This window comes from Aquarana catesbeiana, linkage group LG06, assembly GCF_042186555.1.
Source record: "Aquarana catesbeiana isolate 2022-GZ linkage group LG06, ASM4218655v1, whole genome shotgun sequence".
Classification (NCBI taxonomy): Eukaryota; Metazoa; Chordata; class Amphibia; order Anura; family Ranidae; genus Aquarana; species Aquarana catesbeiana.
In genome coordinates, this window is record NC_133329.1 from 311,280,103 (window position 1) to 311,303,327 (window position 23,225).

At 43.3% G+C, this 23,225-nt stretch overlaps 1 protein-coding gene across 1 annotated transcript in view; it reads left to right on the forward strand.

Annotated features, from left to right (window-relative positions):
- The window catches only part of DRC11 (dynein regulatory complex subunit 11), a 302,548-nt gene that overhangs the window by 257,711 nt on the left and 21,612 nt on the right, over positions 1–23,225 (forward strand). Inside the window, exons 10-15 of the mRNA XM_073633646.1 lie at positions 818–893; positions 1,053–1,159; positions 1,491–1,583; positions 2,886–2,953; positions 8,559–8,641; positions 9,113–9,220. Of these exons, the coding sequence (XP_073489747.1) occupies positions 818–893; positions 1,053–1,159; positions 1,491–1,583; positions 2,886–2,953; positions 8,559–8,641; positions 9,113–9,220 (535 nt within the window). The remainder of the gene's footprint in view (positions 1–817; positions 894–1,052; positions 1,160–1,490; positions 1,584–2,885; positions 2,954–8,558; positions 8,642–9,112; positions 9,221–23,225) is intronic.

A 23,225-nucleotide genomic window follows, 5' to 3' on the forward strand; every position in this document is an offset into this window, starting at 1 on the left:
TCTCCCAGCTCTCACAGGCTTGTCTGAAAGCAGAGGGAGCCATTGCCTCTTGCTGCTGTCAATTAACTGCTGTTGAACCGGCTGTGTGTCTGAATAGATGTGAACAGCCTGACTGGGGATCGGACACCCAGGCGTGCCCCCATGGGGAGCTGCTTCCTATGGAGGCACTCTCAGAGGGGGAGGGGCCAGATGCGCCAGCAGGGGACCCCAGAAGAGGAGGATCTGGGCTGCTCTGTGCAAAACCATTACACAGAGCAGGTAAATATAACATATTTGTTTTAAAAAAAATAAAGCTTTACAAGCACTTTAAAGCACAAGTCGGAGAGATGGGTGGTGACAGCATGCTCTTCACCTCATCCAATCAGAGAACCCTTTGCATTGCAAAGCATTCTCTGAATTGCGCCTGTGCCAAACAGCCAATCTCCAGAGCTCACAATGCAGAAGGCCAGCCGCACGACACGGGACCCAGAAGTAGGTGGAGATCACTGGAGTAGTTTACTTCAGTAATTTACAGCTTACAGAGATATCAGCCAGGTATGTACATAGTTACATTGGTCTAGGCTGGACCAATGTAACTATGTGTAAAGTAGTCATACCCGCATTTCCTCTTTAATTTTGTAATGGACTGTGAAAACTCTTGGTGCTATACAAATCCTTCTTTCCCTGTAATCATTCTTAATAGTACAGGGTATAGTATAGTATAGTATAATATATATATTATATATAATACAGGATACCTTTGTCTGCTAGTTAAAAAATCTGTGTAACAGACTATGCATTTATATTTTTAAACTTTGTTTACTTTGATACATTTTAGGAGGAAGAACCAGGCTGGAAAATGAAGCCAAGCGAGTTCTTGCCAGACATAGGATCTACACGCCACACATATGAAGGTAATCTATGTTTGAATACTGTTCTGTAAAATATAAACTGACTTTTGGCTTATAGAATACTTTTCCACAGTCTGGGTGAGAATGGGCATGAAAGAAGGATTTGCATCTCTAACTAGTCTTACACATTTCTTCTATTATTCATGTTTGCTTTCTTTGCAGCCGTTTGGCAAAATCGAGATGAGACCTGGAATCTTCACCAGACACATGACTCTGAGCTCATAAAAGAAGACAAGAGGAAGGAAGTAGAAGAAGAGATTAGGATACAGGTTTGGCTGGAGTCTGCTTCTGTAATCAGAAATACTTGTCACCTGGGACTGGACTTGGACGTTTTGGGTTTGCTCTAGTCAGATCCTGGCACCATACCACCCGGCATTTCAGTGGCTGGCTGAGGATATTGGTTACTGCTTTGCATTTTGTATTTTCTACACTTTGTAGAGAGCATCTGTATCTTCCCTGCTGTTTTTAAACCCCCTGATTTGTGCACTTAGAAATTAGATTTGCCTTCATTAATATAATATTTAACAGCATGAATTCATATCTCATGTATAAACAGATAAGCTTTGATTAACCCCTGTGATATTTTCTGTATAATGGTAGGTTGATGAGTTGATGAGACAAGAATTACAGAACCTGAAACTGTCTGTGGACAGAGACAAAAACAAGAAGAAAAAAGGGAAAAAAGGAGGAAAGGTAAGTGACAAGGTCAAGTTTAAATGATTATAAAGGACTTGCCTCTCCAGTCTCACTTCAAGCCAGTGGCCTCATACATAATTACATAATATGTTCAGATATGTGTACAGATATCAATGTCATACTTCCAGCGCAATGCACAAGAATCCACTTGTTTGCATGAGGCCTATTTAAAGTGTATCTACAGCAAAAAGTGTTTTTAGTTTTGGATAGAACAGGGTGTGTTTAAAAACCCCTGCTTTTTTTTTTGGCTGTCTGCTGTCTTTCGCCTAACTTCCTGGCCCAAAGACACTAAAGGAAGAGAGAAAATATCTATTGAAAAACAATTTTCACTGGAGTAGGTGTCCCTGTTGGCAGATTTCCCCCACCTACTCATGTGACAACCCTACGATGTACAGTAGGCAGAGCTTTTTTCTTTTCTCAGAGAATAGGTGCAGGTACTCCCCCCTGTCGAGTCACTCCTTGTCTCTGCCCCCTACCCACCCCTGAGCACCATCCCTTGGTCCCACCCCCTACACACCCCAACTCCTAGTACTGCCTCTTTTAGAGAATACAGAACCATTCATTTTGTGCTGCTGAGTAAATTGTATGGAATTTGTTAATGATAACAAGATAAGCTGTAAAATGTATCCCCTGCAGCCAGCAATAATAGATCCCCCCCCCCCCATCCACATTAGACCCCCAGCAACTACCACATTAGACCCCCAGCAACTATAGACCCCCTGCATCAGAATACCCCTCCCCAGGAACAATAGACTCTCCCAGCAGCCAGCATCAATAGACCCTACCACCCTTACCAGTAGATCCCTCCCAGTACCCTAACCCCCCAGCAACAATAGATCCCCCACCAGCAACAGTAGATCCCTAAAAAAACACCTCCCAGCACATCCCACTCATTCTGAAATTAAAAACTGATACAGTTTTGTCTCTAGATAATATATATATATATCTATATAGATATAGATATATATCTATATAGATATATATACATATATCTATATAGATATATATATATATATATTTTTTTTTTTTTTAATTACTATTACTTATATAGCGCTGCCAAGTTACGCAGCACTTTACATATATATATTCTACATTCACATCAGTTCTTGCCATTAAGGAGCTTACAATCTAAGGTCCCTAAGTCACATTCATACATACTAGGGCCAATTTAGACAGTGGACACTTAGCCTAATATATATATTTATTTAACAGCATCTTTATATACATCTTTAACAACAAAGTTTGCATGCCTGTTTGTTCATTTTGAACACCTTAACTTAAAATATATTCTAATAATAGAAAAAGAAGAAAGGGAAGAAAAGTGGTAAAAGAAAGAAAAAGAAGGAAAAAGATCTAACTCCAGACAGGTATGTGCCCAAATTTTGCTGTGATAAATCTCCAACAGTTTTCAGGGATTCCACAGGGCACTAGCCTTAATGTAACAAATTGTGTTATGCTGTTTGCTATTTTTTTTAACTATAGTAATCTTGCAATGGGGCATCTGCTTGTATAGTGATACCTCGGTTCACAAACTTAATTTGTGAAATGACTCTGGTCGCGAACCTAATTGGTTGTGAACCAAGGCAAATTTTCCCATAGGGTTTAATGTTAATCGGGTTAATCCGTTCTGGACTTTTTATTTTGTTTATATATAAAATAAAATTCTAAAATGTATGTACAAAAAAGGATTTTAAACATGTATTACATACGGTCTTTTACATTAAGCTGACCTCTTTCATGTGTACATCTAAAAAGAAAAAAAAAAACTATAGCTCCTCTTTAGTTCTTGTTTGAAACAATCTCAAACCCCAATTTAAATGACGAATCTAGGGGCCAGAAAAAAGCACTGTGCATCCAGAAAAAGATCATCTGAGGGCATGATAAAGTTGTAGAATTCATATGAACTGTTTTTCCATGATTCCCAATCAAGTGAGCCCACTCTCATTGTAGTCAGGGGGCAGAAACCCCTATCTGAGTGGACAGGTTCCCTGCTCTTCTCAATATGAACGTGTCAGAGTAGGGAAAATGGCCACGGCTCGTGTTTGTGAACCGAAGCAGAGTTCGTGAACCGGAACTAATTTTTGTGAACTCTTCTGTTCGTGAACCGAGTTGTTCGTGAACAGAAGCATTTCGTGAACTGAGGTATCACTGTACATTTCTTTCATTTCTATAGCATTGTAGCATCTCCCCAAAATAAGAGATACTCTTATCATTGAGACAGTTACCACAATTATTATGAGTGTTGTGTGACCTGTGCCTTCCCACTATTCTTATCTCTATGAGTCAATAGGTCAGCTTGTAGCACTTTGTAGCAAGTGAAGAGATGAGGAAAGTTGGAAAGGGCTTGTCACATTGTTACCTAGTGGCTCCTTCTGCTGAAAACCTAGGTTTTCAATGTAACAGATAAAGAAGAGTGCATGGAGATACCAGGTGGTGGATCTATAAAGCCACCACCAGATTTGTATATATAAAAGGACAGGTAAACTCTAAGGTAGCCAAAGACATCGTATAGGGCTAAGGGCTTCTGTAGATGGACAAATGCAGTATGGTTTTGGGAGCTTTAGGCTTTATGTACACGGGATGTTTTAAAACCTCTCCTGAACGATTTAACTTGACAGATAGTAAACAACGTTTAACCACTTCCAGCCCAAGGACGTCATATGATGTCCTGGACTTTGAGTGGGGATATCTGAATGATGACTGCAGCTCTAGGCATCATTCAGATATCATCTTTTTCGGCCAGCAATTCTGTGCACTATAAGAACAATCTTAGAGGCAGTTCAGCCGCTTGATCATTCTTACAGGCAGTGGGTGGGAACATCCCCCCCTCCCGTCACCCTACGGTGCTTCTCCGGGCTTGCCCGTGTGATCGGCAAGCCGGAAGTTGATCACAGAGACTTCTGGTGACCAGATGATCCCCAGTCATCTCTTTGGCCCTCGGAGGCCCGGGCGTAACCTTATGACGTCATGTCCGGGCCAGCGGATGTAAATAATTCTGGGAACTCGGCTGGAAAGGCCGAGACAGTTCATGTTTTTTTTATCTCTGTCTTTCCAGCCTGGAGGAGAGATGTGGGGTCTCATAGACCCCACATCTCTCCATAAAGAGGACCTGTCACGCACTATTCCTATGTTTACATTCCTTGTAAAAGGAATAAAAGTGATTAAGAAAATGAAATAAACAATTTAAAGAGAAAGTGTAAAAAATAAACAATAAAAAATAAAATAAAAATTAAAGCGCCCCAGACCCCACGTGCTCCTCACAGAATCGAACGCATACATGAGTCCTGCTTACATATGTAAACGGTGTTCAAATCACGCATGTGAGGTAGCACTGCGTGCGTTAGAGCAAGAGCAATAATTCTAGCCCAAGACCTTCTCTGTAACTCTAAACTGGTAATCTGTACAAAAATTGAAAGCGTCGCCAATGGAGATTTTTAAGTACCAAAGTTTGTCGCCATTCCACGGCTGTGCGCAACTTTAAACCGTGACATGTTAGGTATCTATTTACTCTGTCATCTGTTACTCTTACATCTTTCTCATTATACAAAAAAAATTGGGCTAATATTACTGTTTTGTTTTTTGTTTTTTATTTAAGAAACTTTTTTTTCCAAAAAAAAAAGTGTTTAAAAAATTCCTGCACAAATACCGTGTGACGTCAAAAGTTGCAACAATTGCCATTTTATTCCCTAAAAAAACATATATAATGTTTGGGGTTCTGAGTAATTTTCTAGCAAAAAAATTATGATTTTTACATGTAGTAGAGATGTGCCAGAATAGGCTCGGTATGGAAGTTGTTAAAAACGTCCGTTGTGCCGTGTTTAGCCGCGTTAAGCCACGTTTGTGCTTAGAAGCGTGTTTCACACTGAAAATAGTCAAAAATGTTTCACCATTAAAAACGTCTGTAAATGTAACACGGCTAAATGCTTGTTACCGTGTTTACAAGCAGTTACAGGAATTTGGCGTTTCAAATGCCTCTGAACATCCGTCCTGAACGCATTTTTTGCTTTCCAAAAACGCTTCTAAACTCAACTGCCTAGAAACGACTCTAAACGACCCTGTGTACATGTACTGATAAGATAGGATAGAGGAGAGTTGAGGTGCAGCTGAAAAAAATTCCCAAATGCTCCTAAACTTCCGTTTACCAGCAGCAGTGTACATGAGGCCTTAAGCTTCGTACACATGCTGAGAATATCAGAAGAATGATCATCCTTTTTTTTTTTTTTTTTTGCATGCTAGTCTCATCGGATCGAAAACCAATAGGTTACTAAAGTTATGAGAATTCTCATTCAACAAAATACAACTTCGAAAGTGATGTAATGTGTTGCATAGTATTGTAATGTATTCTTTAATTTCCGAGCATGCGTGGTCTTGGTCTTACGATTTTCTTCAAATGAATATGGTACTGATTAAACAAAAATAGTTCATTCTGGTATTGTACAAGAAAAAGTTTAGTGTTTGTCCCTTTGGATAATTTTGCATAAACTGTCATGATTGGACTCTCAAAAGCTGTGTGCCAACGACCAGATTATCATGCGATCGCTTTGAAAGCTATATTTTTCGTCCAATTTTCTCATTGTGTGTATTAGGCATAGCACTGTTTTTGCATTTTTATTGACTTGTATGGAGAAAATAGAAGCTGTAACATGTAGAAAAGCCTGTGTCTACAAGCCCTAAGCAAGATCACTGTTTGTTACACTGCAGTTCTGTATAATAGATTGTTCATACAAAAGAAAGGTGTCATGTCTTGGCTAGTGGTGTCTTATGTCTGTGGTAGCTTTAAAGCATATCAAGAACCAAAAACAAAAACTGATAGGTTTGCAGCTTACTGCTCTTTAGATATTGTGGCTGTATTGGGTTTCGTTTTTCACACTTTTTTTTCCTATTTACCTATTTATAATCCTGTCACTAAAGGAGAAGTACAGTCAAAGCTTGTTTGGCTGTACTTCTCCTGTGGATCACAGGAGTGCAGTTCGTTCTGCACTCCTGTGACCTGTTTTCAGCAGAGAGTCTGAAGCCTGTTGTCTGCTGATGTCAAAGAGCTGGTCCAGGCTCGGGCAAGATCGCTACAATGAAGTTGGGATCCGCCCACATGCCTGGACTGGCACCTAGCTCAGCTGAGCCAGCTGCTCCCACCCGGGCCAATGCTGCATCCACCTAGGTAAGTATGATTCTGAAAAAAAAAGAATCCCATATATCTCTTTTAACTCACTATCTGCCCTAAGGTGACAAACGTACTTAGCAATGTTATTACCCTAGAACAGTGGTTCTCAACCTGGGGGTCGAATTACGATTTTCCAGGGGTCACCGAATCCTGGGCTGTTCCTGAAGCCCGCACCGCTCTCCCAGCCTTTTTTGCGGCTGCCCAACTTTGCTGGTCCTGGAGCCCGTGGCCACCCACTCAGCCTCTTTGCAGCCGCCCATTCAGTTCATGGCATGGCTGGGGGGCAGAGACTAGAGGTTAGTTTGCTAGTGAGGATTGTGAAGTGGGAGAGGCTGGTGTCACTGCTGTGAGACACCACAGAGCTGGAGTCACAGTGAGTAACACTACCTGTGATTAGAGTTGCCATTAAAAGTCCCCACTAAAGTTCTCAGATCAGCAGATGACCTTGATCAAGGGCACCCAAGTTGGCTAAACAGAACTCCCCCCAGCACTGCCACTCATTCCATCCCCCCCACCAAGGAGTAAAAATAGAGAATACATGGAAGGGAGAGGAAAAGAGAGGGAGGAACAAAGAAAAAGGGAGAGAAAAAATAAGAGAAAGAACAAAAAAAAAACGACTAGAGTGAGGCATTGAGAAAAAAACAAGAAATTAGGATAAAGAGAGATAAAAGGGAAAGAAGGGAGAACAAAAGAGAATGGTACATCCTAAAATGTACCATAAGGGGTTTAATACTGTTATGCCCTGTACACACGGTCGGACATTGATCGGAAATTCCAACAACAAAATCCATGGATTTTTTCCGACGGATGTTGGCTCAAACTTGTCTTGCATACACACGGTCACACAAAGTTCTGAACGCGGTGACGTAAAACACGTACTTTGGGACTATAAACGGGGCAGTAGCCAATAGCTTTGGTCTCTTAATTTATTCTGAGCATGCGTGGCACTTTGTGCGTCGGATTTGTGTACACACGATCGGAATTTCCGACAACGGATTTTGTTGTCGGAAAATTTTATAGCAAGCTCTCAAACTTTGTGTGTCGGAAATTCCGATGGAAAATGTGTGATGGAGCCCACACACGGTCAGAATTTCCGACAACAAGGTCCTATCACACATTTTCCGTTGGAAAATCCGACCGTGTGTACAGGGCATTAGAGTGGAAGGGACTCAGGGAGCGCTAAATGTCCATGGGTTGGGGCACAAATTACTTGTCTTGCCTTGGGTGCTGACAACCCACGCTACGAAAATAATTTTACTGTTAGGGGTCCCCACAACTTGGGAAATTTTACCAAGGGGTCACAGCAATATAAAGGTTGAGAACCACTGCCCTAGAACATGAGGTGTGTTAGGACTGCATAAAACTGTGGCGGTTATGTACTAAAACCAGAGAGTGCAAAATCGGGTGCAGCTCTGCATAGAAACCAATCAGCTTTTAGGTTTTATTGCCAAAGCTGAAGTTGATTGGCTACCATGCACAGCTGCACCAGATTTTCAGTGCTCCAGTTTTAGTAAATCACCCCCTTTGCTAGGACTGCATAACACTTTCCTCTCTTTTCCATTACAGGGGGAGGTGTTTTGTAGCTCATGGAGATAGCAGAGAACAATGCTAACTATACAGGAAGTTATCACCAGATTTCTGGCTGGATGAATAGCTACTTTTTTTTTGCACTTGTCGAACAGAAATAATAAAACGCTTTCAGTGATATATTTAACAGACCAAAGGGGAGCAAAGAAGAAAAAGTTATTGCTAGAGTTTATATACACTTTAAGTTAGTTCTAAATATGTCATTCTTTTTGTGTGTCACACAGGACCATTGATTCGTTATATGAGGAGCTGGTTACAGAAGGTCTTCTAATAAAACCAAAGCCTGTCAAGATGTCAGATTTCATAGGTAAAGCATTAGATCCCCTCATTTTGACTTAAAGCCACACTGTGGGAAAAAAAAAATATTTTTTTAATATCAACTATCTCTATTGATGCCTGTCCCTTGTGTGGATGCTGCTGCGTTTCAGAAGACATACCTTTATTCAGCTTGTATAGTACAGTACAGTAAGCACCAAACATCCAATGCTGAGACTCACGCACCAGCTGTTTCACAGTTTTCACAGTAGATCGCTTTCTGTCCACCTCAGCCATTCAGAAAATGTCTTGTATCCTTTTCACTGAATACAAGGCATTCTGTGATTGAATGAGGGGAGACAGTGACATTCATCCACACCTCTTCCAACAGTCATTCATTTTATTTACAATTTCTAACCTAAGCTAGACAAACAACAACTTGAGTTTCATCATTTGATCTGGGTGCCAACACATTTGTTTGACTTGTAAAGCTTTTTTTAAACCTCTTGTATCTATTCTGCAGCTGAATACAGTTATTTGGGCACCACCCTACGCCAGGCTGACATAGAGCCAATGCCATCCCTCAGTGATGTCAAGCAGCTTCTAGTCTTGTACGGAGTTCTGCCTTTAGGTGAGTTCACATTTCACTCATATGTTTACTGGTGTATTGTTGATCAGTTAGTCATGGATAACAGAAGAAGTATCAAACGAAAGCAGTATAGTGGAAGTAAAATGAAACGGTTGATAAATCACCAGTTAAAATCATTTTGCTTGCCTTGCTCTGTTAAAAATGGATATTGAAGTTGTTTTCTGATGATCTTATTCTCGTGAGAGTTTGGCCTTTCTGAAAAATACATGACCTAAATTAAGGCATATTATCACGTAATAAATAATTCTGTAAATATCAGGTGGGACTTGTGTGTCCAATCAGATCAGGTACTGCACTTTCATTTACCTCCATAGCTCCATGGTCTAGAGAGATCATGTGTCATGGTACAGTCTGTTGGCAATTGTCCTAGGCCTTTCTATATACAGTAAGATTTAAGCGGGGTTTCACTGTCTCCAAATAATTTTTATTTTTGGCAAACTGACAATGTATAGTATATTTTAACATTGAATTTACTTGTTCTGCTTTTCCAGCTTACTGCTCTCCGTTTTCTGCATTAAAAAAATTATATCTTTTTCTTTAGCCGGGTTTCATCTTGCCTGTGGGCATGTGAAGCCCACAGGCATCCTCTTCAGGGATACGGTGCTGCTGATAGACCAGCATGCACCGCCCGTTCTAGCCCCGATCTCGCGCATGCACAGTACACACAGATCGGATCGCCGTCAAGAGCTCAGGTTGCCATCACAACGGGCGGCGTCATAGGAAATCACGCGAGATTTCACGGCGGCTCTCCGCACTGACTCCCGGGATGAATGACACGAGATCCCAGGAGACAGTGCGCCGCAAATAGGAAATGACGAAAATACTCGCAAAGTCCCCGCCCACAGCCGCAGGGACAGAACAAAGGAAAGCACGTATATCGCAAGGTAGGGTAAAAAAAAAAAAAAAGGTCCATATAGCACTCGGTGCAATCTATACAAGCCACTGATATCAAGTATAAAAAATGGGTGAAGATCCGCTTTTATGTAGTGCATAAATCCTAATCTGGCCTCTCAGATTTATTCCAGAGAAGCGATCATGGAGCTTATATGTTCTGTATGTGTAAGGACAAAGTTTTGGAACCAGTCTTCATGGCTGGTCTCCACACAGAACTTTCCAAAGTAAATGAAGAACAGTACCATACTTTACACAGAAATACATTTCCACTCCTGGATAAGGAGATTCTCTTAGTTATTCAGATAACAACTGTTTTTTTTCAACACTTGTTGAGGAAAAGCTTGTAAATTGCGTTTAGCTTTTTTTATGGTGGGACCCCAAATGTCAGCTTGCTGTTGTTACATAGTTACATAGCTGGTCTGGTTGAAAAAAGATACAATCCATCTAGTTCAACCAATTAAAAAAAAAATATCCTAAAAAAATAAATAAATCATGCAATCCTATATACACAATCCTATACCCACAGTTGATACAAAGGAAGGCAAAAAACACCAGCAAAGCATGAACCAATTTGCTCCAGCAGGGGGAAAAAAATCCTTCCTGATCCCCCGAGAGGTAATCGGATATTGTAAATCTAAAAAAAAGTGTCAAAAAAATGAGATAAAGGTTATAAATAAAAGAATACCATAGGAATTTCAGTGAAAACATTTACAATACAGATATTTCTATAAATGGGATATGATCATAACCTGTGCAAAGTGTACAGTGCAATATACATATGCAAGCTGGTGAAACAAAAATAATACAAAGGAAAAGTCACCAAAGTGAATAAAAATAATATAATGTCCAACTAGAAATAAATAATGAGTGTAAGCTGCAGTCCAGGCATATGTTGGTAGAAACCAATATAATTTGAAGTCCAAAGGTGTAGCGAAGGACCTCAGAGGACTGAACAGATGTTTAAGACCAACAGCATTTCAGAAAAGGCTAGAATGGTGAAAAGGCCGCCACCAAGGATCTTAGGAGGCTTACCAGATGTTGTTGACTTGGGGAGGCTTATGCCACCCAAGTCGCATAGGCTTTGAGACCCGCTGGTTAAAAGAGTACATCTCCTTAAACAGCCACGATGGATCCTCGATCAGGACGGCAACTAAGCTTCCACGATCGCCCGCGGCGGCATATGGATAGTGTTCCAATAGGGGGCCACAAACGGGTGTTCATATACCATGCGAAAATTAATGGAAAACTCGCATAGCGTAATAACGTAAGACTAATTTATTTAAAAATTAAAAAATAGACTGACATGTTAGACGATCATCAAGAGCACATAAAAACAAGTTGTTTAGTCTTACGTTATTACGCTACGCGAGTTTTCCATTCATTTTCGCATGGTATATGAACACCCGTTTGTGGCCCCCTATTGGAACACTATCGATATGCCGCCGCAGGCGATCGTGGAAGCTTAGTTGCCGTCCAGACCTAGGATCCATCGTGGCTGTTTAACCACTTGCTTACTGGGCACTTAAACCCTTTTACATTTACATTGATTGCTTGGGTCTATAGCTGTGTTGGCTGCTGTTTTACCTACACCATACACAGCGCTGTATCCCCTTTTCCCAGGTAATCGGATATTCCCTGGATCAACTTTACCTATAAATGTTAGTATCCAGTTATAATAGGTACAAAGAATCCAGGCCTTTTTTAAAGCAATCTACTGAGCGGGGCAGAATCAGCTCTTGAGGGAGTATGTTCCACATTTTCACAGCTCATACTACGAAGAAACCTTTCCATAGTTGAAGATTAAATCTCTTTTCATCTAGACGTAAAGAGTGCCCCCTTGTCCTTTGTGATGACCTTAAAGTGAATAACTAAACACCAAGTTCACTATATTGATATTGATCATATCCCCATTAATCTCCTCTTTTTAAGAGAGAGTAAATTCAGTTATGCAAACAAAGTGACAGTGCAACACTATAATATGGCTAATTACCGGCACCTGTAACATGTGTGAAACGATGGTGACATAAAAAAAATTATACAAAGCAATAATAAATCGCAATGTCCATGAGACTGAATCTAAAAAAGACACAAGTGTGTCCCAACATATGAAAGTGACTTCAAGTGAAGAATAGTTCATGAACATTGGAAAATAGGTATTCTGCCTTTATGGAAAAGAGCCACCATGGAAAGAATTCGCTATGCTCCTTGGAAAGGGAAACCACCATGGAAAGAATTCACCATCCAATGTGCAGCCACCAGCAGACAGGATGATCGGGTACTCTTACCAAATAATGTGGGTCCTCTGCCAGCAGCAAGGAGCCAGACAAGCGAAAACACTGAAAAGACTTGGACTTCACAGGAACCAGCATACAGGATGCACAGCAATACAGGTCCAGCGTCCTGAAAGTCTTAGGCTTCCGCATAATTTTGAAGGAATTACACAGCATGTGTTACAAACAAACAGCAGGTCCAAGCGGTCAGGTTGACTTGCGGAATAACCTCACGTCTGAAGCGCGCTTCTCTGTAACCATAGGCCATCTGGGGATATGAGACTGAAGTAAACTGTTGTGACATCGCTTCTGGAATTTTACTGCGGAGAACCGATCGAGGCCAAATCCGGCTTTGTTCGGGTCACAGCCTAGCCAGCCTAGCCTGACCCCAGATCGTAACTGGGGTCTCCCGGTGGGACGGAAGGCCCAGGAAGAGCGGTCCCATCCCGCTACCTGGGATAACGGGCCGAGCAGCTGCCAAGCCGGATCTGCTGTTATCACCAGATAGCTGACCGCCCGCTCTTCCTACCGCCGTACCGGTACGGCAGTTTGTGTAAAGTGGTTAAGCTTATGATCTATCAAAACACCAGATCCTTCTCCACTATGGATTCCCCCAGTTGTACTCCTCCTAGTATGTATAATGCATGCATATTCTTAGCCCCCAAGTGCATAACCTTAAATTTTTCACCAATAAACCACATCTGCCAGTTTGCTTTTGTTATGAGAGCCAAAAACGCCAAAAAAAAATGAATGCCATGTCTAATGAATCGGAGACCGGGAAATTGATTGTGCAACCCTACTGAGATCCCAGTACTTACGTGTCACACCTTTGCTCCAGAGGCTTTAGTTAGTACCTAGAGGATTGTTAAGCTGCAATGCCTTAGTCATTTTTTCCCTTTGTGCATATCTCCACTGTACACCGGCAACAGGTGCACTTTAACAAACAGGAGTGATCGCTCCAAATAGATGTGAACAACAAACTTGTATAAATATAACATATTATAATAACAGCAGCGAATACCAAGAATAATTCAAGCACATAAAAATTGGCTGGTATCGTCAGAATTTTTTTTTCTTTTAGTTCTGCACTGAGAAATTGTTTTAACATTACAGTTCAGAGTGTTTCCTGGTTCCCAGCGTTCTTGTTCTTTGTGCGTGTTAATTCTCTGTCATGTTTTATTATAGTGTATTTGTTTTATAATATGCTGGCATACAGATGTGCGCAAGCAAAATACAATGGTTGGGAAAAAATAAAACATCTGAATGGTCTCTAGGGATATAGAGTCATCAAAGGGTATATCAATGAAACTAACAGGAACTTTGAAACCTCATTACCTTTGACTTCCTAAAGTACTCACACTATGCAGACTCTCACTGATTGTTTAAAGTGGTATTAAACCCTCAGTGTTTTTAAGTTTATGCCTTGCCCCAGGACTCCCAGTTTACAACAATTTTTAACGGTGTTGGCTCTTCAGTGCTGCTTACTGCTTCACAGAAAAGAGTTAACTTTGCACAGTTCAGTCTCTAGCCAGTCTGTTAGCCTTGAGGAGGGAAGACAGGTCAGTGTCTTGTCATCTTTGGCTATGAGGCTGTGTGTTTCTATTGCTGCACACAGTGTATGGAGGCATAACTTTGATCCTTGTATGCAAGATTGGCTCCCTAGGATTCTGATAGAGAAAGGCGGGGCCCCTAATAAGCCAGTACAACTGGCCCTGTTGTACCAGGCCTGGCGTACTCAGCTCTGCAGCGGGGGCACGGGCAGCCTCACAGACAGTCAGTGCAGGATTTTAAAAAATGGCTTTTTAAATTACATCCCCGCTCAGCCAATACCTCTAGCTTAGGGGGTGTATTGTTGGTATTTCCTGGGCCCCTCTCTGATGATCTGTTCTGGTGAGAATGAAGGGACTTTTTTTTCATTTTTGGGCACATGCGCAGTGCATTCCATGTCCGCTCTACATGTTCCTGCTGCTTAATGTCCCGGCCGCCTGCCGCTGCAGCTGCCCATTTTCATTCCCTGGTGGAGTGATCTTCCTTCACTCAGCTCCCCACTCAGTAGTCGGACTCAGACTGAGAGAGATTGAGAGCGAGAGGCTAAGAGGCGGGCGGCAGTGGTAGGCAGCTGACAGCATCCAGGAGGAGAGAGAAATTCATTGTGGCTGCTGCAGCACAGGGGTACCTGGGGGTGGGTAAAAGAAATACTGCACTGTACATTACTATATATTGTCACTATCTATAGCACACAGCAGTCAGCAGGTTCTATGTCACAGTGTGTCACATAACATGGCTTTTGGGTGCTGATTTTGTTAACTTATTGGTCATAGGTTAACAGGGTCAGCACCCAACAGCCATGTTATGTGACATGCTGTGACAGAGTCAGCCATGATAGAGCACCTGCACCTGCCTGTGTGTTATAATGCTGATGATCTCAACCCTGTGTTGCTGTGTGTTATCAAGTCTTCTTTCACAGGGAGCGGAATCCATGTGTTCAGCAGGGAATCTGTTCGTTGATCTCCCGCTTAACGGATTGGGTAGATGACAGGTCCGTGTCCACTCAGCTTATGCAGAGCTGACACGGACACAGCCTACTGTGCTGTAAGGGTGGCTGGTGTAAACAGAGGGGAACAGATCCCCTTCTATTTTGTTCAGCGGATCAGATTGGAGGTAGGCGGGTGTAAATGGACACAAATCCATTTAGATCCATCACTCTATAGTAGTGAATGGAGGGTCAGATCAGGTCCGCCTGAAAAATGGACAGGCAGACCTGATCAGATCAGTCGCGTGAACCCACCCCTAACGTTTTCCCTTTAACTGCTTGCCGCCCGCCCTCAGTACATTTACTGCGACAGGGTGGTATGGACAGGCTGGATCACATACATGTACGTCATCCAGCCTGTTCCAGGTAAGGACGCGCATGCGTGTCCTGCTGCTAACCCACTCTGATATTGGCTACACCGGAATTTTGGCAGCAGGTCCTGGCCAATGATTTATGGCCAAGATATGCTGATCAGCTGTAGCCAATCACAGCACAAAGTCCTGTGTTTACAAACTCAGGGCACCGTACACAGATCAGCAATCTGGCTATTTCTTCTTCCTGCAAAGCAGGGAGAAAAAACAGCCAGATCTGTTAGTAAAAGCAGCACATGTTACACACATGACACTTGTTAGGCCCACAGTTAACCTCCTCATTGCCTCTTGATATTAACCCAGCCAGTTCCATTAATATAGTGTACACTATACATTATTTTAGCTAATCACTGTATTAGTGTCACGATTGATGTCAGTGTCAGTTAAGCCAGCCATAGATGGTTAGAATCTTGCCCAATTTAGCAGGGACCGGCTAAGATTTGAACCATCTATGGGCAGGTGGATTGTACCCAAGTAATAGATCGACTTAGGTACAACCAGCCTGTCCAATTTTTACATGCGATTATTGTTTCAAGGCAGAGTCTGGGGAGGGACCAGGGGCAGGGCCAGGGATGGGGTTGAGGGTGGGGCTGAAGGGGGCCCCGTCAGGTAGGCTGTACAGGGCCCCATGATTTCTATCAGCGGCCCTGGAGAAAGGAGCCACCCACAAACAGGAAACCTGGGGCAACAGTCATGGCACCAGCCTAAACAGTAACATAGACCAGGATTAAAAGATAAAGAAGCTAGATACTTAGCAAATGAATAAACCAGCTGGTGAAAGTACTTAAACACTGAGGTTTTAATATCACTTTTAAGCCAACGTGTCATTCAATGGTTCGGAATCTGTTACAGCAGAGTAAAGACTGATTAGCTATGTCCATAGGGCTATTGTCACATAAACCTTTCCTGAGAAATATCTGTTTAATGCTCCTCCTTCCTTCCTGGTATATGACATGCCATAATCAAAACTGTTATGATAAACTATATGTGAGGATAAGAAATGTACTGTAAGCTCATCTGCTGCTACTCCCTTCTCCATAGTGTTGCTCATCTCCTCTGCTTTCCATCTTCGTAGTGGTACTCCTCTCCTTCACTGCCCATCCCCATAGCGATCCTCCTATCTTCCACTTCTTGTCTCCATAGTGGCACACCTCTTCTCCACTGGCCCTATCCATAGCAATGCTCCTTTGCTCTCCTGTGTTCAATTCTTCTCTTCCACCTTCCCTCCCCATGGTTACACTCCTCATTTTTGCTAGGGTAGTGTAGTAGTGCTCTTCTTTTCTATCCCTCTCTATATCATGGAGTTAATCTCCTCTATCTCCCCTCCCCTAAGGTGTGATCATCTCATCTCCTTGATCCATCTCTCCATAGAGATGTTCATCACCTCTCTTTACGCTCTCCATAGTGATGCTCATCTTCTCTGATTACCCTCTCCATAATGCCACATATCTCCTTTGCCTCCCCTGTCTAACCCCTTTCTATAATGGCGTTCATATCTTCCACCTTCCCTCTCCATAGCGATCCTCCTATCTTCCACTTCTTGTCTCCATAGTGGCACACCTCTTCTCCACTGGCCCTATCCATAGCAATGCTCCTTTGCTCTCCTGTGTTCAATTCTTCTCTTCCACCTTCCCTCCCCATGGTTACACTCCTCATTTTTGCTAGGGTAGTGTAGTAGTGCTCTTCTTTTCTATCCCTCTGTATATCATGGAGTTAATCTCCTCTATCTCCCCTCTCCTAAGGTGTGATCATCTCATCTCCTTGATCCATCTCTCCATAGAGATGTTCATCACCTCTCTTTACGCTCTCCATAGTGATGCTCATCTTCTCTGCCTACCCTCTCCATAATGCCACATATCTCCTTTGCCTTCCCTGTCTAACCCCTCTCTATAATGGCGTTCATATCTTCCACCTTCCCTCTCCATAGCGATCCTCCTATCTTCCACTTCTTGTCTCCATAGTGGCACACCTCTTCTCCACTGGCCCTATCCATAGCAATGCTCCTTTGCTCTCCTGTGTTCAATTCTTCTCTTCCACCTTCCCTCCCCATGGTTACACTCCTCATTTTTGCTAGGGTAGTGTAGTAGTGCTCTTCTTTTCTATCCCTCTGTATATCATGGAGTTAATCTCCTCTATCTCCCCTCTCCTAAGGTGTGATCATCTCATCTCCTTGATCCATCTCTCCATAGAGATGTTCATCACCTCTCTTTACGCTCTCCATAGTGATGCTCATCTTCTCTGCCTACCCTCTCCATAATGCCACATATCTCCTTTGCCTCCCCTGTCTAACCCCTCTCTATAATAGCGTTCATATCTTCCACCTTCCCTCTCCATAGTGCCATTCATCTCCTCCCCCTCTCCATAGAAACGCTCATCACCAACCCTCTAGATGATGGCACTCCTCTCCTTCACCTCTTCTCTGCATAGTGCTGTTCATCTCCTCTGTCTGCCCTCTATATAGTGGCGCTTATCCTCTTTGCCATAGTGCCACTCCTCTCCTCTGTCTTCCTTTTTCTATAGTGGTGCTCATTTCCTCCATTCCCCTTTCCATAGTGGTGTTCATCTACTCCATCCCCCTCTCCTTAGAGGGCACTCCTCTCCATAGTCGCGTTCTTCTGCTCCAGCCCCCCCCCCCCTACATAGTAGCTCCCATTTCCTCCACTTCCTCTAAATTGACATTCATTTCCTTCACCCTCTTCCCTTTTCATAGGGGGGATCACCTCCTCCAACTTCCAAATGAGCACAGTGGTGCTCATTTTCTTTCCCTCCCTTCTCCATAGTGGCACTCATCTCTGTATTTTCTTAAGGCATGATATATGGAAACAAAACTATAAAATACTATACTATATCATACTATACTATGCAGAGACATGCACCTTGTTTTGATCTGACTTTTATTTATTAATTATTGGCGTTGGTTTACTAAAACTGGAGAGTGCAAAATCTGGTGCAGCTCTTCATATAAATCAGCTTCCAGGTTTTTTTTTGTTTTTTTTTTTATCAAAGCTAAATTGAACAAGCTGAAGTTAGAAGCTGATTGGCTACCACCATGCACAGCTGCACCATATTTGGCACTCTCCAGTTTTAGTAAATCTACCCCGCTGTGTCCTGTTCATTTCAGCCTGTTCTTTTTTTTTTATATCAAAGATGTTTATTAGATAACAAAACAAATAGAAAAACTTTACAGCTCACATGTAAGGCACATAATCTGTCATACAGTTCAATTATCCTCTCAAGAGGTATATTCATACATTACTCTTAGCATCCAATACCATTCCATATTATACAATTCAGGCAGTTCTTCTACTAGACCTGATTATTTGTGTGTCCGCACTATATTTTGATTTACATACTTTAAGTGCTTCACGTTCTTAACCCTCTCAGTGTGTCACTCACTTTCCCATCTCTTACCTCAACAGTCTATCCATCACAAGATCAACTGGGGAGAGGCCAGGGGTATCCAACCAGGGTACCCATAGTTTATCAAATTTTCCCGGGCGACCTCTATGTTGAAAGATATATTTCTCCAACCTTATGGTGTCACCAATTTGAGCAATCCATTCCTTTAACGTTGGAGACTCAACCACCTTCCAATGTCTGAGGATCAGCTTGCGGGCCTGAAACAGGGCCCTAGCTATGGCCTGTTTAAAATTGTCTTCCATAGGAATATCATCTAATATCCCAAGTATACATGGCTTTAGGTCTGTAGGTATGGTGGTCTGGTATACTCTGTTAATTGTGGCTAAAACCCCTGTCCAGAAGAAGTGTAGTTTGGGGCACCTCCAGAGCAGTTATATTAGGTCCCCATGATCTCTCGCACACCTGGGGCAGTTGGAGTCCGGTCTCACTCTCATCAAAAGCAATCTATCGGGCATATAGTGTACTCTAAGTACGATGTATAACTGGGACAACCGTTGGGCCACATTTAAGGAGCGAAGTTGTACTGCCTGGAGTGCCTCCTCCCATTTTTTTGTCCTCGAATGTTCCCACATCTCTCTCCCATTTACTCAACGCTGCCAGAGGAAATCCCTCTAGATAAATATTAACAATCATAGAATAAGTTCTAGAAATGAAGCCCTTAAATTGGGACACTTCAGCCATATATCGGAATATTGGGGTCAGTGAGAGAGTCCACAGGGTCCCCCCAGCCTGTGTCCTCGCTGCATGTTGCAGCTGCAGATAGTAGAAGAGCATTGATTGCGGGAAGTGAAATTGGACCCCGTGCCTCTTCCACCGCGCACCACAATCTAACGACAGCAGCTCCTCATAATATCCATTGGCCCATATCGAACTGTACAAGGTGAAGCCCTCTACTTCCTGTAGTTGTCTAAGTTTGTTTCATATTTTTTGCATCAGGATGTATGTGGGAAATCGTTTATTACATTTTTCATATGCCAGGGCCTCCATACCTGTGGGTATGTTATCAAGGCCAGTGACATAGCACATTAGGGCACATTGGGTTCAGATTGTAAGTTCCCTTCCTCCATTCCCGAATCTTCTGGTATAGCCCGGACTATGTGTTGCGCCTGAGCCGCCAAATAATAGACCCAAGGTTTAGGAAGGGCGAGGCCTCCCACTTCGTTGGATTTTTGTTATTGTTCTAATTTTATCCTTGGGGGTTTATCTAGCCATATGAAGGCCCTAAAAATAGAATTATTAATTCTAAACATTTTTAGCGGGATCACCATTGGTGTGTTGTGTAGGATATATAAGAGCTGGAGCATTAAAATAAATTTTATCAGATTAACCCTTCCCACCAGGGACATCTTAAGGCGGGACCAGATTTTGGCTCTATCACGGATTCTATTTAATAGTGGGTTCCCAAATACTTGAAGCCGGTAGACACCGGTACCTTGTGTATCGTCCCACCGCTCAGCAGTATAGCAGCTTCACCCAAGACAGGAACCCCTCGCCAAAGCCGAGTTTGCCCATGACCAGGGCCGGATTTCCCACAAGGCCACCGAGGCCAGGCCTCGCGGCGGCAGTGGTGCAGGGGGGCGCCGCTCCTGCGGTGACTTCTCGGCTTTTGCGGCCGCCCCCCTGCACTAACATCATTCGGAGCTCTGTATGAGCAGGGCGGGGATGAGGATAAACAAGCTGTTCTAACTAGAAAGGAGAGCAGGGGGCGGAGTCTGTGGGCAGCTGCGGGAAGAGCGTCTTCTCCCCCAGGCAACAAGACTTGTATGGAGTGGAGATCAAGGATAACTATTCCCCTCTAACTCCGGTGCTCCACAGCCTCTGGCATCCTGTCACAGTGATACAGTGAGAGCGTGGAAAGCCAGCTAGCTTGTGCAGGAGTCGGGCTGTGTTCTGTCTCCACTGTCTTCCTAACCTCTCCCTCACTGCACTGCTTGTCCAATCCAATACTCCACCTCCCATTTGTGCCCGCCCACACTCCAGCCACATGCATGCAATGCACTGTACTGTGCTGTGAGGGGAGTTCTGTTTTCAAACAATAGCTGCTACAGCCCTGGGGGAGACCAGCCTGAATGGGAGAGCATAATTGGTGAGTGAGACCCGCAGAATAACCCCCCTCTTTGTTCCCACCCCTTTGTGCTATGCACCTTCTTCCTCCCCCCCTCTCTTCCTCATAATCATCACCTTCTCTCTCTCTCCCCTAGGCTAGAGCCTAGCCTGCCTGTATACCATCCTAGCCTGCCTGTATACTGTCCTAGCCTGCCTGTATATCGTCCTAGCCTGCCTGTATACCGTCTTGGCCTGCCTGTATTCAGTCCTGGCCTGCCTGTATATCATTCTAGCCTGCCTGTATATTGTCCTAGCCTGCCTGTATACCGTCCTGGCCTGCCTGTATATTGTCCTAGCCTGCCTGTATATCGTCCTAGCCTGCCTGTATACCGTCCTGGCCTGCCTGTATACCGTCCTGTAAAAACATACAAAACAGCGCTCGCAAATATATCTATATAATATAGTGATCTATAGACCCAAAAGACTTTGTTGCAGCTGCAGAATAAAAGTACTGTACTTTAGTGATATATACCCAAGTAAACTGCACTAGCAACTTACTAAAAATAAAACATAACAAACTAAAGCCTAAATACACTATAAGAATAATAGTGGATATACAAATATGAAAAGACTGGACATGCACCTTGCACAACACACCCAATACTGAGTGGGAACGTGCATGAATGCACTTCCGGAATTGAAAAACCTTCAATGTGATAAAAAATCAAATAATGTGCATAATATACAAGTGCAACTGTGGAATAATATATACAATTATCGCTACACTGGTGCAAAAATAAGAAATGAATAAATGTGCTCTCAAAGATTCACAATCACAAATGACAATGAAGCGAGCCCCTGAGAAAATGCCAAGTGGGATGATGTAAAACAAAAATGTCAGCAATACAAAAATTGCAAACCAAAAAGTAACTAATAGTTTAAAACCCCTCCATAGGAGAAACAATTAGCAGGCTTCCAGCTTATTCATCCATATGATCAAACAGGGCAGAAGGTGTATCGATGTTAAAGTTGCTTGGAAGGGACCACAAGACTCGCGTTCCACCAAAAGAAAAGGAAAGGCATATAGTGTAAAACCTTAGTATACCATAGGGTCACCTGCGCTTATGTGCGCTACTCACGGGACCGGTATGCAGAGCAGGCATTCAGATACTTGGTCGGTTCGCCACTTCCTGGAGTTGGTGGAACGCACTATTATTCTTATAGTGTATTTAGGCTTTAGTTTGTTATGTTTTATTTTTAGTAAGTTGCTAGCGCAGTCTACTTGGGTATGTATACCGTCCTGGCCTGCCTGTATACCGTCCTAGCCTGCCTGTATACCGTCCTGGCCTGCCTGTATACCGTCCTGGCCTGCCTGTATATCGTCCTAGCCTGCCTGTATACCGTCCTAGCCTGCCTGTATACCGTCCTAGCCTGCCTGTATACCGTCCTGGCCTGCCTGTATATTGTCCTAGCCTGCCTGTATATTGTCCTAGCCTGCCTGTATATCGACCTAGCCTGCCTGTATATCGTCCTAGCCTGCCTGTATACCGTCCTGGCCTGCCTGTATACCATCCTGGCCTGCCTGTATACCGTCCTGGCCTGCCTGTATATTGTCCTAGCCTGCCTGTATATCGTCCTAGCCTGCCTGTATACCGTCCTAGCCTGCCTGTATACTGTCCTGGCCTGCCTGTATACCGTCCTAGCCTGCCTGTATATCGTCCTAGCCTGCCTGTATACCGTCCTGGCCTGCCTGTATACCGTCCTAGCCTGCCTGTATACCGTCCTAGCCTGCATGTATACCATCCTAGCCTGCCTGTATATCGTCCTAGCCTGCCTGTATACCGTCCTAGCCTGCCTGTATACCATCCTAGCCTGCCTGTATATCGTCCTAGCCTGCCTGTATACCGTCCTGGCCTGCCTGTATACCGTCCTAGCCTGCCTGTATATTGTCCTGGCCTGCCTGTATACCGTCCTAGCCTGCCTGTATATTGTCCTGGCCTGCCTGTATACCGTCCTAGCCTGCCTGTATACCATCCTAGCCTGACTGTATACCGTCCTAGCCATACTGTATACTGTCCTAGCCTGCCTGTATACCTGTATATAGAGGGGGTTGTATATAGAGATGATAGATGGGTGTATATAGAGATGATAGAGGGATGTATATAGAGATGATAGAGGGGTGTATATAGAGACGATAGAGGGGTGTATATAGAGATAATAGGGGGGAGTATATAGAGATGATAAAGGGGGAGTATATAGTGGAGATATGTTTTTAATTGATCTATTGTAGCAGTCATCGATAAAGGACGAGAATGCTGGTGTGTGTGTGGGGGGGAGGCGGCACTGAAAGGCCCGGCCTTGGGGCAGCAAAGGGAGTAAATCCGGGCCTGCCCATGACAGCCCAGAGGTATTCCCATTCTATGCTGTCAAATGCCTTGTGGGCATCTAGTGAC